Below are 14,594 nucleotides of genomic sequence, written 5' to 3'. Positions count from 1 at the left end.
ACACACACACACACACACACACACACACACACACACACACACACACATCCTTCTATCGCTACTTCATTACAGAAAGGTACAGACACACACATGCACACACTGCATTGTATATAAAAGCTTTTACCTGAGATCCGATATATGATATTACCTGCATTTTAAGTGACATATCAGGAATTCTTTCAAGAATTCTTGCACTCCATCACTGTTTCTCAGTCTCACACACACACACGCACACACACACATTGGTCGAATGCTGCTAATTGCAATGTATACAGTGTTGGCAATGTGACCTTGCAGGTCTTGAAGCTAGAAGGAAGTAATTACATTGATTAATTGCATGTGTTTGCTATTGATCAGTGCAGCAGCTTGCCTATTGTTTAGTACACAGCTGGTTCCAACAACAATGACAGGGAAAATAACGTAAACCGTAAGGGTAACGCTGGAAGGACGTAAAGGAGTGATCCATTTTAATGCTTGTGTATGGAGCAATCAGGCTATGACAGGCTCCCATGAAGGGGTTGCATGCAGTGTGTGTGTGTGTGTGTGTGTGTGTAGAACTATGCACAAGTCAAGACATACTGACTTTGGCCCTCAGGGTTTGAAGCAACCTCAAATGCCAAGGCAAGGGCATGCATACACTGGACACACACACACACACACACACACACACATACACATTCTCCATCAAGACATGAACAGAATCCAACAACTGTGCCCGACTCTGGCATTTGTGACGGGCAACGTGTTGACACCACTGCTGTCTCTTATGACATCGGAGGCCCGTCGCAAAATGACAAGTCCCATCAGAGTTGAGGGCAGAAACGCAGCGATTGACTCGGCAGATATAGAGATTTTTCGGTGTAACGCATGAGATGGTTCAGCCCAGTGTCACGGCAGGAAATGCAATCTATTGGTTTTGTGTGCATGGACACGAATTGTACGTTGTTTTTTTTCCCCCATGTCGCTCAGGACGAAAAGACTGCAAATGGAAAATCAATTAATGATTCTTTTTCGTGGTGGACACACGAATTAAACGCATTCACGTATGCAACAATCAGAGTTAGTGATGTAGTTTTGAACATAAAGACAGATGATGACTTTCAACAACGAGACCGATGTTCAACACCTTGATGTGGTTTTGTTGCCTAAATCTAACATTTGAACCCCACTGTACGTAGTTTTTTCAATCCCAACCAGTATGTTTTTCCTGAACCTAACTAAGTGATTTTATTGCCTAAACCTAACTTTCATTTGATAAAGTAAAAAAAGTGTTTCAAACGTCACGATTAAAAATGAGTTTGTGTCCCTGTAAAACCAAACCAATATATTGCATTTTGTGACTATTTCACAAACTGCCGTCAGACTGTGTTGAATGGCAGTTTTTAGATTTAAAGATAAAAAAACCTCTTTGTTTAAAACAACAGATGGTTGGTTGAGGGTTAAGGACTGTGAAAAAACGTAGGCGAGACTTCTATCTTTGCCCAGACCTGCAGTCCACACGCTCACAGTGTCAGCTTCCAACCCCCCCCCTCCCAGCAGCTGTCACTCATCAGCGCTGGGTGTCAGAGAGGACCAGGACTGCAGTCCTAACAGGTCTAAAGGGCACGGAGATGACAGGTCTTTAAGACTAAGTCAATTGAGTGCTCAGTCACAACCTCAATCACTTGCTCACTCCCCGTTTGGCATATCTAATATATAAGTCTATATTTAAAATGACATCTCTATTAACATTATAGAGCTCTGATTAAACTGTAATAATCCAACTGTTTATGCTTATGTAATCGAATAAAGCTCCTCTGAGTATGTGATGATGCATTATGACTTGTGACATCATCACTGCAAACAAAACACACATATGTAATCATATACAGACCCAATCACCTCTGCTGGTTTAACATGTGACTCACAGGTAAACCACTGTGGATTACAACATTTTGATACGTTTCCCCGCACCATCTTTGTCGTGTCAGCTCTGCTTATGAAGAGAGGTTTCTTGAAACATGAATAACTTAGTCGCAGAGACGATGCAAATTCCTGACTTCCAAATAGGACAGCTTTATAGTAAGGTCCCCTGCTGGGACTCACCCAGGACAGTTAACAGTAGGTGGTCTGATGTATAATTTATCATGGCGCAGCTACAGTATTTCTGCTCATCTAGCGCCCCCCTGTGTAGAAACAGGACAGCACAACATGGACCGTACAACATATTTCATGCTTTACAGTAGGCCCGCCACCAGAATTTAAGAGCCAAGACTCTTAAATTCTTTTGAGGTCATTGTTTAATAACTGCGCATGTCAGAAGACTTGCAGTGGTACCAGTAACCTTTACAGATCGCGCTCATACTAAATTGTCTCGAGGCATAACATTGCCTGACAAACACTGTTTCACACTGATGGACACCGTCACAGTACCGACATAAAAAATGTTGTAAAAATGTCATAGTTATAATGAGTCATAAAAAACTTTCATAGTATAGTAAGTCATAAAAAGTCGTAGTATTGTGTGTCATGAAAATGTCACAAAAACGTCATACTGTAGTACGTCATAGAATTGTTGTAAAAAAGCCATACGATAATGACATTTTTTGTGACTTTTTTTAAACCATACAACACTATGACATTTTTTACGTTTTTATGGCATACTTTACTATGACAATTTGTACATACAATTTTCATCGCATTTTTTTTTTCCGTGACATAATGGTAAAACATTTTTTGACTTTTTCATGACAATACTGTAATAATTATTTTTTTACTTTTTTTAAGCCATATTTACGATGACATTTCTTCATGACAGTGTTTTATGACACGCTATACTATGACATTTATTTATGTAATTTGCATGGCATACTATACAAATTTTTTTCAAGACATAGTATATATAGTAAGACATTACTAATGACATTTTCATGATAATACAATGATAAATTAGTGACTTTTTGATGACATACTACACTTTTATGTACTATGTACTAATACTTACAATAGATTTTTATGGCATACGATACTATGACTTTTTGTTTTGTTTTTCGTGACATAGTATAGCAAGACATTTTTTATGACGTTTTTAATGCAATTACATAACGAGCTTGTTTCTGCCTCTCAGACCAGGCTTTGGACAGAGGCCTGTAGAGAAAACTGGTGGTTTTTGTCATCACTGCCTGAACGAGTCTTGAAGGATATTTCCAGTTTGCGGGGACCACACAGAGGAATAACAGAGTGGAGACACATGGGGAAGAAACGCAATGTATCTGTAGCAGCACCAGAGGCTAAACCTCAGCCTGTCTATACCAACACAACCTTTCAGCTAAACTTCAGGCTTTCTTTCCACAAGTGCAGGTTCACATAAATCAGTTTTACAGCGTAGTAACTTTAAAGTGTGTGCAGGAATGAGCACCGAGTGGCTAAGTGCTGTAGTAGTAAATAAAAAGAACACTATAATCTCCAGCTGATCATTACCTCAATTCAATAACCAATAAAACTACTTCAATATATTTTCATATACCTCTTATGTTATGTCAATCATTTTAAAAAGTGATATACTTTGATGTGTGCTCTATCATACAGAATAGCTTCTACAGTCTATATACAGACACTCCTGTCTATTGTCTCCACATTGACGTTCTGTGTAGGAGTCTGTGACTGTGAGGCGTAAGTCAATTTAGCCTCGCATAATTGGTTTGTGAAGGAAATGAACACTGCTTCATGGATATTAGTCCATTAGAGCGCTGGACATCAGGGACCATGAACTTTAGATAACCTAGAATCAGACACTGTAGGGGGGAGAGAGAGACAGGGGGAGAGAGAGAGACAGGGGGAGAGAGAGAGACAGATTCTCTGGGTAAACCAGCTGGAGGAAAGTCTCATGTCTTCTGAGAGAGAAAGATACAAAGACAAACAACAAGAGGAGTAAACAACAAACAGGTGTGAACAGGCTGAGATGCTGCATCGCTCACTATAAGGAACCAAGACAGAGAGGAGAATGACTTAATGGAGGTAATCACTTCCATCTTGTGTTTGTTTATTGATAATTTCACAAATGAAAGATCAAGTTCTCAGAGACGTAAACATAATTTGAATGTTCAGACAAACACACCACCTGCTTTCACTTACCCTGACTTGAACTTAAGCTCATGTGTGTTTGACACACAGCCTGAAGGAAAAGGAACCTCTGTGCCAGTAACATGTACAGAAAACACACGTATTACTCCACCAAGTAGAATTTGCATGGAACTCTTTAATCTCATCTCATATGACAACAAACGGAACATATTTACTGCTAATGCAAATGGGAAAGAACTGATCCAGCCTCGTTTTTAAGCTTTTTATATAAAAACACGAGAACGAGCTGTTCACAAACGTCTCTTCCACCTGCAGCCACATAAGAAATGAACGCTGCTAAAGGTGGTTTTTATGATGGGAAAACATAATCAAACAAAAAGAACGTAGTACAGTATCACCAAATTGTGCATAGAATTAGCTAAATAACTCCCTGACATTAACAACTTTAAAGAAAAGCAAAACAGAGGTATTATTGATTGGGATATATACGAACATGTCTTTTCTAATACAGGCTAAAACAAACTGTGTCCTGCTGGGTGAAAACACACACACATCTATCTACAGATTTCAGCCTCACCATCAGATAGTTTTCACTCATTTAGCAGATTGATCATTGTTTGAGTGACAAGCAGTTGTCTTTGTTATTGCCACATCGTCTTTCTGTTGTCATGTGGTTACTGTGTTTCACACTAATGCTATGAAATGATTATTACGAAGAGATTAGAGAGGAAGGCAGTACGTGTGATACATTTACACATAGGCTTCCTTTGTTTCCTTTATTTAGACACGTCCGATTTAAGAAAGAAAAATCAAGATTGTCAATTTCCAGATTTCTCTGGAAGGCATCTTTTAAAATATGACTTGATTATTTCTAGACAGAGATTAACTGCATTCATTTATCCAGTATGTTAAACAGAGGAACTCTTTTTGTTTCCATAAACACCACACAAGTGATTTGAGCTCAAGAGTCCAGTCGAGTGCAGCCTTTATATTAAGAGAGCTTTCTGACGCATCAGTGGCTCAACAGAGTGTTCTACATCAGTACACAGGTATCTCCATGCATTGGAATGTCTATAATGTGTTGTGCTAAAGGTTTTCTCTTCCTATCCGTTTCCCCGTACTGTAGATACAACTGTAAGAGGCTGTAGATTACACTGAAGAATCCCCGAAAACTATTCTTATGAGCTATAGAAATGGGAATGAAGATTCCCATGAAGGCACACTGTCGATCTTTCTGTCCAGAGTAACACAGAAACACACAAAGAGTCTGAACTGCTTTAGTTTCCTCCCTCCGTCCATCAAGAGGATGATTGTGGGGAGGATAGAAACAAAGATCACCTCACACAATCCCTACTTTCCTGCTCGATGCTCTGATTTTCAAACAGACCGGTTTCAAAATCCCCAACGTTCAGATCTCCCCCACTATTCCCAGTGCCTCCCTTTGACTTGTTCTCGTCATATTCTCATTTTCAGCAGACAAACTGGTCAAATTGAAAACACAAATGACGGAACAAGGGAGACTACAGTTGAGTTCAGTTGAGAGTAAAAGCTCTGCTGTTATGACGGGAACTGAGAGGAGTTTGCATGTCTTCATTAAAATCACATGTGTCCAGTCAGACGGTGATCTATGATGATTTTTACCTCATAGCCGCTGCAGATGAGATGGAAAGCTGATCCTAAGTCAGCACTGAGAAAACCAGACCGGAACAGCCCGTCGTTCTTCACGCTAAAACAAGGCTGACGCCATTTAGTGCTGCATAATCGATTCTCCTCGTCCTCTTGGAGCAGCAGCAGCAGCAGCAGGATTCACAGCGGGTTTGTGTTTTTGTGTGTGTGTGGATCATCTGAGGAAGCGTGGCAGCCGTCACACACTCGCACCGGGTGGTCCCAGCCTCGGCAGGGAACAGGCTTGACGTGAGTGGAGCACGGGCCGCACACGCCCTGTCCACAGGCCCTGCAGTGGTGCTTGGACATCACCGGAGTGAAGGTTTTGGAGCACTGGTGGCACTGGGTGATGTCCTGGTCTGGCACCCAGTAGTCCGGCCGAGCCACATCTTTCATAAAACCTGAGGAGAGTGGACGGAACGGTAGATATTTGTGAATCTCTAAACTGCTATTGAATAACTCATGATGGACGGATCATTTCCAGACCAAAAAATGTATTTTTGTACTGCAAAAAAGTTAATTAGAATCATGTTCAACAAAACATCTGATTGGTCAAAAGCCATTTAACCCAGAGTTATTGTGTGTAGAGGTGAAATGCCGCTGCACTCACAGAGAGGGTAGTCCACAGCTGTGGTGACCAGGTCCAGTGTAGACTGGGCCACCTCGGTCACTCTGCGAGCTATCAGCCCACGAGGCTCCACCTTACTCACTGAAGAGAAGAAAAGTGTGTGTGTGTGAGAGAAAGACACAGAAGCAGATTACATAAATACATGTAAGCAGCCATCACGGACACAATACGCATTTAAATACACAAAATCAGAGATTTATGCTCTCTGTAAATTAATTTAAATGGAAATCTAAGTGTAGTTAAGCTTTGAAATGACAAATTAAAGGAATAAGATGCTTGAAAATGAAATGCCTATTCATCATTATTAACCCTGTTCGGCATGAAACCACACAATGTATAAAGATCTATTAATATTTGTTGCTGTATTAAAATGACTTCTCTGTAATTAAACACAAAGCGGCCGGTTGAGATTCACTGACTGGTTGGAGGTGTCTTACCCTGGCTGTTGGTGTCTGCTGGCCCTCCCTGCTGATAGCAGGCCTTACACACCCGGACCGGCCCACTGCCCCAGCCTCTCTCCGGCACCGGCATCCTGTGGCCGGAGCAGGGGTGGCAGAAACCCTCGCCACACGACCGGCAGTGGTGCTTCCTCTCCGCCTCCTCGAACACTTTCCGACAGCCGTGACAGGCCTCGAGTTCAAAAGGTAGAAAAACCTTCAACACTCTCAGGCTCTGCATGGTAGCCCTTTTCTTTCACATGTGGCCTTGCGTATTACAACTTTAATTGTACTCTAATTAACAGCTTTGTCTCGGCTTCAGCTCTTCATACTCACAGTGATCTCGGTGTTGGTTCTCCAGTATGGCGGTGCCACCTGGTCAGTGACCCAGGCGGCGACAGCCTTGGTGGGCCCGGTGCTGTACTCCGACACCGACTGGATCACGTAGTTCATCCCGTCCAGGACCCTCTGGGCAGCGTTCTGGTGGTTGGTCAGAAAGGTGTCCGACTGAAAGAAAGAAAGAAAGAATGCAGACAATTGAAATAGAGAGGGTTGCAGGGTTTTATAGTCAAGAAGGGAGAGAGGGATGACAGGCCTCGAGGAACATGGATGCAAGATAACTCTTAGTAATCTCGTGCACCAGATGCTGAAACAATGATCTCAGTATTTAGTGATCTTGTATAAGAAGCGTGGAGGACTCACCCCCTCCCAGACATGCTTGATCTCAGATCGCACCACGCCACTCTCAGGGTCCTGGTTCCCCATCCAGTACTGTCTGCTGCGGTAGATTACACCACAGGTAGCGCACTCCAACACATAGCTGAGAGAGAGGGGGGGGACGACAACATGCATGATGATCGGATGAAAGGCAATGAAAAGGTGTGCATGTGTGTGTGTGTGTGCATATCTACGTACCCTGACCAGGCGTACTTGGCCAGTCCATACCACGGGTTGTCAGTGGAAGCTGACGTTTTGGGCAAAACAATCACTTCTCTTCCTCCTTCATAGCACCTCTGGGGAGACGACACAGACAATAATACAGAAACTGTAATGCGTAGTGTGTTATTTATTGTGAGATGAAACCATATAAACATCACATTTTGAACTGGGACCCAGTTCCCCTGACCCAGCTGGCGCAAGGAGTCTTACCTTACAGATAAGGACCTTGTTGTTGTACTGGTGTACATACTGGCACAGTCCATCTGCCATGTGGGGCACCCTGTCTCTCAGATGGTTCATTCCATTTTTACAGCGAATGCTGGAGACGACACAGAGAAAGCAAACCTTTACAGACCAACATGACAGACGTCAGTCAGTGAGGCGGACCGGCTCCGTTCAGAACCAGCGTTAGGATTTATCCCACTCTCAGCTTTGCATCCAGAAGACGCACAAAGAGAAGAGGACTTCCATCTCCTTTCCACAAATATGGAAAACACATCACGTTTAATGTGTCCCACTGGGGAGACATCTAGAAGAACAACAACAGACTTCTGCTTTAAGAGAATAAATTCCAAATCTGTTATTCAGCCAGAGGCAGACGAAAGATCTCTGTTTGTGTTTCCATCTGGCAATAAAAGCCTTTAACTGCTGTGTGAAGATGTTGAAGAGGAAGGATGTTCCCCAACTCAAGTAAAGAGACAACATTCAGAGAAACATTTAGAAATTAGAGATCTGCACCAGTCATGATTTAGGACGTATAAAAATACATCGACTACGTCTCCACAGTACGATTCTAAGCATCAGAAGAAACGCTGTTAAACTGGAGACTGTACGGTGGGGGTTCGGCAAGCATGTGAACCGCGGATTAATTACACAGTTTAACCATCATAATATCGGCCAATATTCAGATTAACGTATTACCATACGTTAATGCTCTGTTCAGTGACAGAATTGGCGAGCAGTGGGGCAAGAGATCTCTCATCTCCCATAAAGCATCGGTGAACTCTGACATCTGCAGCCCAGAAATAAATCTAAAAGTGTGATCCAGCCATCTCTGACATTCTTGAATACCCAAATGATTCACATCATTATTTTTATTCCAAAGAATATTTTTTTTATCTTTAGAAAGTACAGAAAAGGGATTTGGGAGCACTGAAGAATGTAAGAAATGTAATTTAGCAAAAGGTGCAGAAGAGTGGCTGTAAAATTTCAGACCCAAGAGAAAAACTGAAGACAAAAAAGAAACTTACTTGCAGCTGAGGCAGACAGCAGAGCAGGTGAAGTACTCGTCTGGGAAGAAGGAGTGGGGGGTCATCTTATCGTCTGACAGCTCCCCACAGAAACGCTCACTTAGGGCCTTAAGGACGTGAAAAAGGAAGCCAGGGGGAGATGGGAGAGAGGAAACGTGGACACAAAACAAGATAAGAGACCGCAAGACAAAACTGTCTTCAACTCTGTTCAATTTCTCTAAATCCACCATTCACCTCCAGTGCGTGAAACACTATCCCGGGCTGGCGGGCGGAGCGTGTGTGAGTGTTCTTCACTTGCTGCCTGACGGCCTCCAGCAGCCTGCTGTAGTCAGTGGGAGGCGTGATGGTCTGAGTGCCAACGTACTGCACCGAGTTGAAGGCCTCTGTCCCCAAACCCAGATCGTGGAAACGCTTCTGGAGCAGCGTGTCGGCGTTGCCGGCCCCCTTAGAATCTACAAGAAACCCGTAAACATTAATCCTGTAAGAGGGTAAAGAATCATGCTCGTAGAACTGTGTTTACAGTATATTCATGCAAAGAAAAGTATATTCCCCTCCCTTACCATGACCGAGTAACTGGGTGTGCGTCGTTTCCTGGAAGATGATGATAGCTGGCCCAAGAGAAGAGAGGGGCACGTCCATACCACAGCGGTTGGAGAGGGCCCTGAGCTCCGGGGTGAAGTGCTTCAGGTAGGCCCCCGAGGCGTTGCTCAGGAACTGGAACATGTCGTTGTGGAGGCGCTCGGCCCGCGTACGATAGACTACTATATCAGACAACGCCAACACCTGGTAAACAAGGGAGTGGATAAATATACAGAGCTACGTAGCATCTAAAACAGGAGACATGGAGAAGTAGAATACAGATGCAAGTGTGCACGGTTTTGCAGAGAAGTTACAGTATGAGCATAAGGAGAGTTAAATACATCCAGCCATCAGTCGATTCCAACAAAACCGATACAGCGACCACTAAAACTACCTTCAGCAGCAGCCGCATCCTCTGGTTCTGATTGGCTGCGGCCCCCAACAGGCCCTCGGTGTCCAGGGAGAGCAGGCTGAGGGTGGGGTCGTAGGCGGCCCACACTCCCACCGTACAGGAGCTGGGGGACTTGGAGGTGTAGAACACGCTCTCACCGCCGAACAGGATGTGGTTGAGGGTGTGGGACTTGCCGTCGCCGGTGTTGCCAAAGATGGAGAGGACCTTGACTCCCGCCACGTCCCCACAGCCGAGTCGGTCCACGAACTCAGACTCGTCGCGGACCTTTGGAGGGAGAAGAAAATGGGGAGTGGAGAGTCATTTGCGTGTTCAAAAAACGGATCTTTACATGATATAATTGGCTCCCCTGCTGACTTCATTGAATCAAGCGTATTGAATTTGAGAACAACTCTGTCTTGGGTGACAAGGAGCTTTAACACACAACTAAACAAAGACCTAGCCACTATATTAGAGACTATCTACATTCAGTGCAGACAGAAATCTTTGAAATGAGGACTGTATATTCATTAACAATGATCTGCTCTCTCTCTCTCTCTCTCACACACACACACACACACACACACACACACACACACACACACAACACATCCCAGACTATATGGATATAAGTACAACAACCCCCTCGTTATCGCCTGCACTTTGTCCTTCTGCCACAACAAATACATGAGAAGGTGTCAGCTGGGCGACATGACTCACCTAAGACTTCCCCAGTGAGGAGTCCATTTGCTACGTGCTAAACACGACGAGTGTTGTTATTATGTGGAGTAAACATCTGTCAATTTAAGTTAAAAAAAATATTACTTCACTTTAGCTCGTTTTTTTAAAAGCTAATACGTCTTATTTATCAGCACTGTCACTGTTAGCATCGGTGACAAACCGACAGTTGGTGGCCTTCATCAGAATGTGTGTTGTGTAGCTTAGCGGCTAGCTGTTAGCATCGTTAGCTTAACTCTACCTGGACGTTTTCTTGCTCGTCCACCAGCAGGAAGCTCCGTCCGCCGTCGGGACACTCCTCTGCCTTCATTGGACCGATCGAGATACTCTCCATTTCTTTCATCAGTATTTCGGACATCGCTGTTTAATTAATTACTTAAAAAACATATTTTGCGACGGCGAAAGAGGCAAAAACGAAAGTTAAACATGACTCCTCTCCCCCGTCCGTCAATCACAACAACAGCGCGTGTATACCGATGACGCTGTGGGAGGAGCCAAGGGAAGCACGGCAGGAGTGACGTAAGACGCACTGTGCGTACGTTTGGTCAGCGTCGTGTCTGGTACACCAGCACCACCCTGTGGACAAAAGGCAGAATGACAGCCAACACGCCATTCAAAAAAACTTCCGATATCAGAGGATAAAAATAGCATGAAATTAGATGAAATGATGACTTCAAAGACCCATAAATGATGTCAATATTTTGTAGAAGATTTTTAAAGTTTAAATCATTTCATGCAAACCAAGTAAAGTTGAAGTTCATATGTTGGTTTCACTAGGCTACATAAAGCTGAACAATATGAGTTATTTAAACCAGCAACTAACTCATAATTACAGCAACACTGAATCAAAGTTTCTATTTAACTGGCAGAGAGTGTTTTATTGGAGCAGTGGTGCCATGTTAGAGCGGCTTGCTAATGTTCATTAAATATTTGTTAGCACAGATCTATAAATATCACATGTCACTGAATGGCTTCGGAGCGGCGCCATTGCTGCGAGCAGGACATGGAGAAAGAAATTCCAGCATTGCTGCTCAAACAGTACCTACAGACTTTCCTTCCTTCCTTCCTTTCTCCTTCCCTTCCTTCCTTCCTTCCTTCCAAGCAGGGATGGAAAGCATGTTGGGGAGGAATTTAAAGAAGGAATTAAAGAAGGAAGGAATAAAGGATGGATGGATGAGGAAATTGAAGAGGGTCCCAGCCTTTCTGCGGGCTCATCCATGAGAGACAAATGTCTGAAAGAATCAATTATAGGCCTACTCTCAACCCATCGCCCCTGATTAATGAATAATTAAAGCTGCTCAGTGCAGGGCTACCTAGCACAGATAATATAAGATTAACCACGGGTCTATCAACATGCCACCACTATTGTAAGGTTATGTAGACACAGCGTCTCTTAATATGCCCTAAAATAGTTTGTATATACTTGTAATTAAAGGGTAATAGCCTATATAATTGAATATGATAGGCCTTTTCTTTAGTAATTTAGTTGACCAGCTTTGAATGTGGATTGTATGTTTTAAGGAAATGAAGCTAATGATTTTCTGTATATATATAATATTGTACTAGTTGTTCCCTATAATAAGCTCACAGGTCAGGCAACACTCACCAAAGTACATATATGCAAAGAAAACATTACTAAAAATAATAAAAAATAATTGGTTAATATTATTTTCTCTTCATTCAGTAGGACATTTAGGCTTCCTATCAAGTTGCCACTTACATGATGTGGTGCAATTTTGGGACTGGCCAGTGCAGACTCAACCTCGCCCATCATCATCCTCATCCTTATCCTCATCCTCATCCTCATCATCCAGACAAGGAAACAATGCATTAGAGAAGCTGGCATATTCAGACTGACAGACAGTCCTGCAACCCAACCTTGACATAACTGTAGACGTTTTTTTTTTTTATTTTTTTTCAATTATTTGTATTTAAATAAATTCAGAACCGGGGGATGGCATTGCTCTTACAAGTCCGAGGCGGGACTGTGGTCCACTTAAACCGCCATCCCCGCTGGTACTTGTAGTGCGCTTCCCTTCAGCATGTTTCATGTTGACATGCGTAAAAGACTACACTTCCCCAAAGCTGTCACAGGGCGCTCCCGCCTCCCATTGGCTGCTCGCTCCAGCCGCAGCCCCAGAGAATGAATGAAATTGGAATAGCAGCTACATTACATGTACAATACCGGGCTCTGCAGTGTTGCATTCTATCATACTATATCAAAATGGCCACAGCGGTGCAGAACCCCCTCAAATCGTAAGTACAACACATTTCCTGAGCGTTTGCGCTTTTTTTCGTATTTGTGCATGCTGTCATGCTTTTTACGAGCCTTACATTCCCAGCTATTTCTCAGCACGATTACCAACACATCTGTACATGCAATGCATACAGCATAGATGGAGATAATGTCAGCGAACGCGAATCAGCCTAAAAGAAAAGTTAGATTTGAAGCTGACGAGGAGGGGGGGTCTGTTTTTTTTGGCACGAGGGGATTATTGTGCGCGCCGATGCAGTTCATATGATCATTTGAGCCAACAGCAGCGTGTGTGCAGGGATATGAAGGAATGCTGGAGATAGATTTGGGTGACCCGGTGTGTCCCTTGTCACTGTAGCCAAGCCAAGATCACGGTCAAAGCCAGGCTGGAGTGGCAGGCTGGCCGGGGAGGCAGGGAGCTTAGAGGGCTTTACCGTACCTGTGAGCACATTTTTGGGACACAGGGGGTAAACAGGTAGGCAGGGTGAAGCTCGCTGCATGGGTTTTTGGCTGCAGCGTTACCTTTACTGCCGGACCTCTCGGAAATACATAAGCCGAGGTAAATACGCTGGAGTACGGCTTTAACTCCGAGACTTGCTTTCATCTTCAGCGCCTATAATAAAGCCCATAATGGAATCTAAATTGCGGTCTGGCGTTTTACACTTATCGTGCATCTTAACGGGCATTTAATTCTACCAAATGGGTCTTTAAACGGATGGATTTCCCGTGAAGTTTCTCCCGAAATAATCCCCTTTGTGCAGGTTTTTTTTGGGGGGGTCTTTTTGTGTGTTGTTTTCCTGAGACTGGTTTCAGCGGAATGCAGACGCCTGCTGCCCGCCTGGGCTCCCGGCCAAAAAAGGTGGCTGATGTGCGTCTGTCAGCGGGTACTTACAGGGAGCCGAAACAAAAAAGAAACAGCACCACAATAGCCCCGATATTCACATGCAGCCGAGGAGTGAGCACACAACAGATCCAGCTTAGGCAGTTTGAAACAAAGAAAAGTCGTAGACTTGTGTGCAAAAAAAAACAGGGGAGCACGTCGGATGCTGCACAGGTTTCACCTGAGCAGTGATATGGGATACAGACCTGTCTGTCTGACTGTCTGTCTGTCTGTCAGCCTCTCTGAGATGCAGACACAGACGACATTTCGTGCAAATCCATGAACGACTGCCCTGTACGTGCCTTTCTTTGAAGAGCACTTCACAGCCGATAGGGAACCGGAACGCACTGATTGGGCACCTGTGTGTGTGTGCTGCCGTGATTGTACTCTGATGGTATTTTAGTTTTTCTGTTTTTGTTGTTGCCCAAATGCATTTCACTAACAGCACATATCTCAATGAGGGCGTCAGAAAAGATTTGAGATGAATAATTTGGAGGTTTAACAACGCTCTAATAAACTGGTATCCAGTAACGTTCAGTGGTGACGGGACAGGAGTGGACAGGTGGACTGGATGGAGGCCGTCATGTGGGACCTTTTGTAGCTCAGAGCTTCTTCTCCTCCTCTCCTCTTCGCTCATCCAAGCAGAGCCAAAGTGTGGCCAGATTAGTCCCAGAGGCCCCCCCTGACACCATGTCAAAGGGATTAAATTGACTGATTTGCATGGAACATATATATATATATATATATATATATATATATATATATATATATATA

The 14,594-nt window shown here is 43.6% G+C and overlaps 2 protein-coding genes across 2 annotated transcripts in view; one reads left to right on the top strand and one right to left on the bottom strand.

Annotated features, from left to right (window-relative positions):
* Window positions 1-4,217: 4,217 nt before the first annotated feature.
* LOC116391082 (zinc finger FYVE domain-containing protein 1) lies at window positions 4,218-11,155 on the bottom strand. Its single transcript, XM_031861335.1, has 12 exons — window positions 10,928-11,155; window positions 9,955-10,236; window positions 9,542-9,764; window positions 9,216-9,433; window positions 8,982-9,088; window positions 7,942-8,050; window positions 7,708-7,805; window positions 7,495-7,612; window positions 7,129-7,299; window positions 6,793-6,985; window positions 6,338-6,436; window positions 4,218-6,128 (listed from the first exon to the last, which is right to left on the bottom strand). The coding sequence occupies exons 1-12, from the start codon at window positions 11,042-11,044 to the stop codon at window positions 5,869-5,871; spliced, it is 1,995 nt and encodes a 664-aa protein (XP_031717195.1). The 5' UTR covers window positions 11,045-11,155; the 3' UTR covers window positions 4,218-5,868.
* A 1,445-nt stretch (window positions 11,156-12,600) lies between these two features.
* dpf1 (double PHD fingers 1) overlaps window positions 12,601-14,594 on the top strand; it is a 36,248-nt gene continuing 34,254 nt past the window's right edge. The window contains exon 1 of the mRNA XM_031860781.1: window positions 12,601-12,942. Coding sequence (XP_031716641.1) covers window positions 12,830-12,942 — 113 coding nt within the window. The 5' untranslated portion in view covers window positions 12,601-12,829. The remainder of the gene's footprint in view (window positions 12,943-14,594) is intronic.

Source organism: Anarrhichthys ocellatus, unplaced genomic scaffold (genome assembly GCF_004355925.1).
Source record: "Anarrhichthys ocellatus isolate YVR2014 unplaced genomic scaffold, GSC_Weel_1.0 scaffold24, whole genome shotgun sequence".
NCBI classification, from domain to species: Eukaryota; Metazoa; Chordata; class Actinopteri; order Perciformes; family Anarhichadidae; genus Anarrhichthys; species Anarrhichthys ocellatus.
This window is presented reverse-complemented; position numbering and strand designations above follow the sequence as displayed.

Excerpts from the sequence above, each read along its gene's own strand:
- LOC116391082 (XM_031861335.1), bottom strand. The coding sequence starts at position 11,044 with ATGTCCGAAATACTGATGAAAGAAATGGAGAGTATCTCGATCGGTCCA. Across the intron at positions 9,434-9,541 it reads CACCCAGTTACTCGGTCATG|ATTCTAAGGGGGCCGGCAAC; the intron begins GTAAGGGAGGGG and ends GGTTTCTTGTAG. Across the intron at positions 7,613-7,707 it reads GCCAAGTACGCCTGGTCAGG|CTATGTGTTGGAGTGCGCTA; the intron begins GTACGTAGATAT and ends CCTCTCTCTCAG.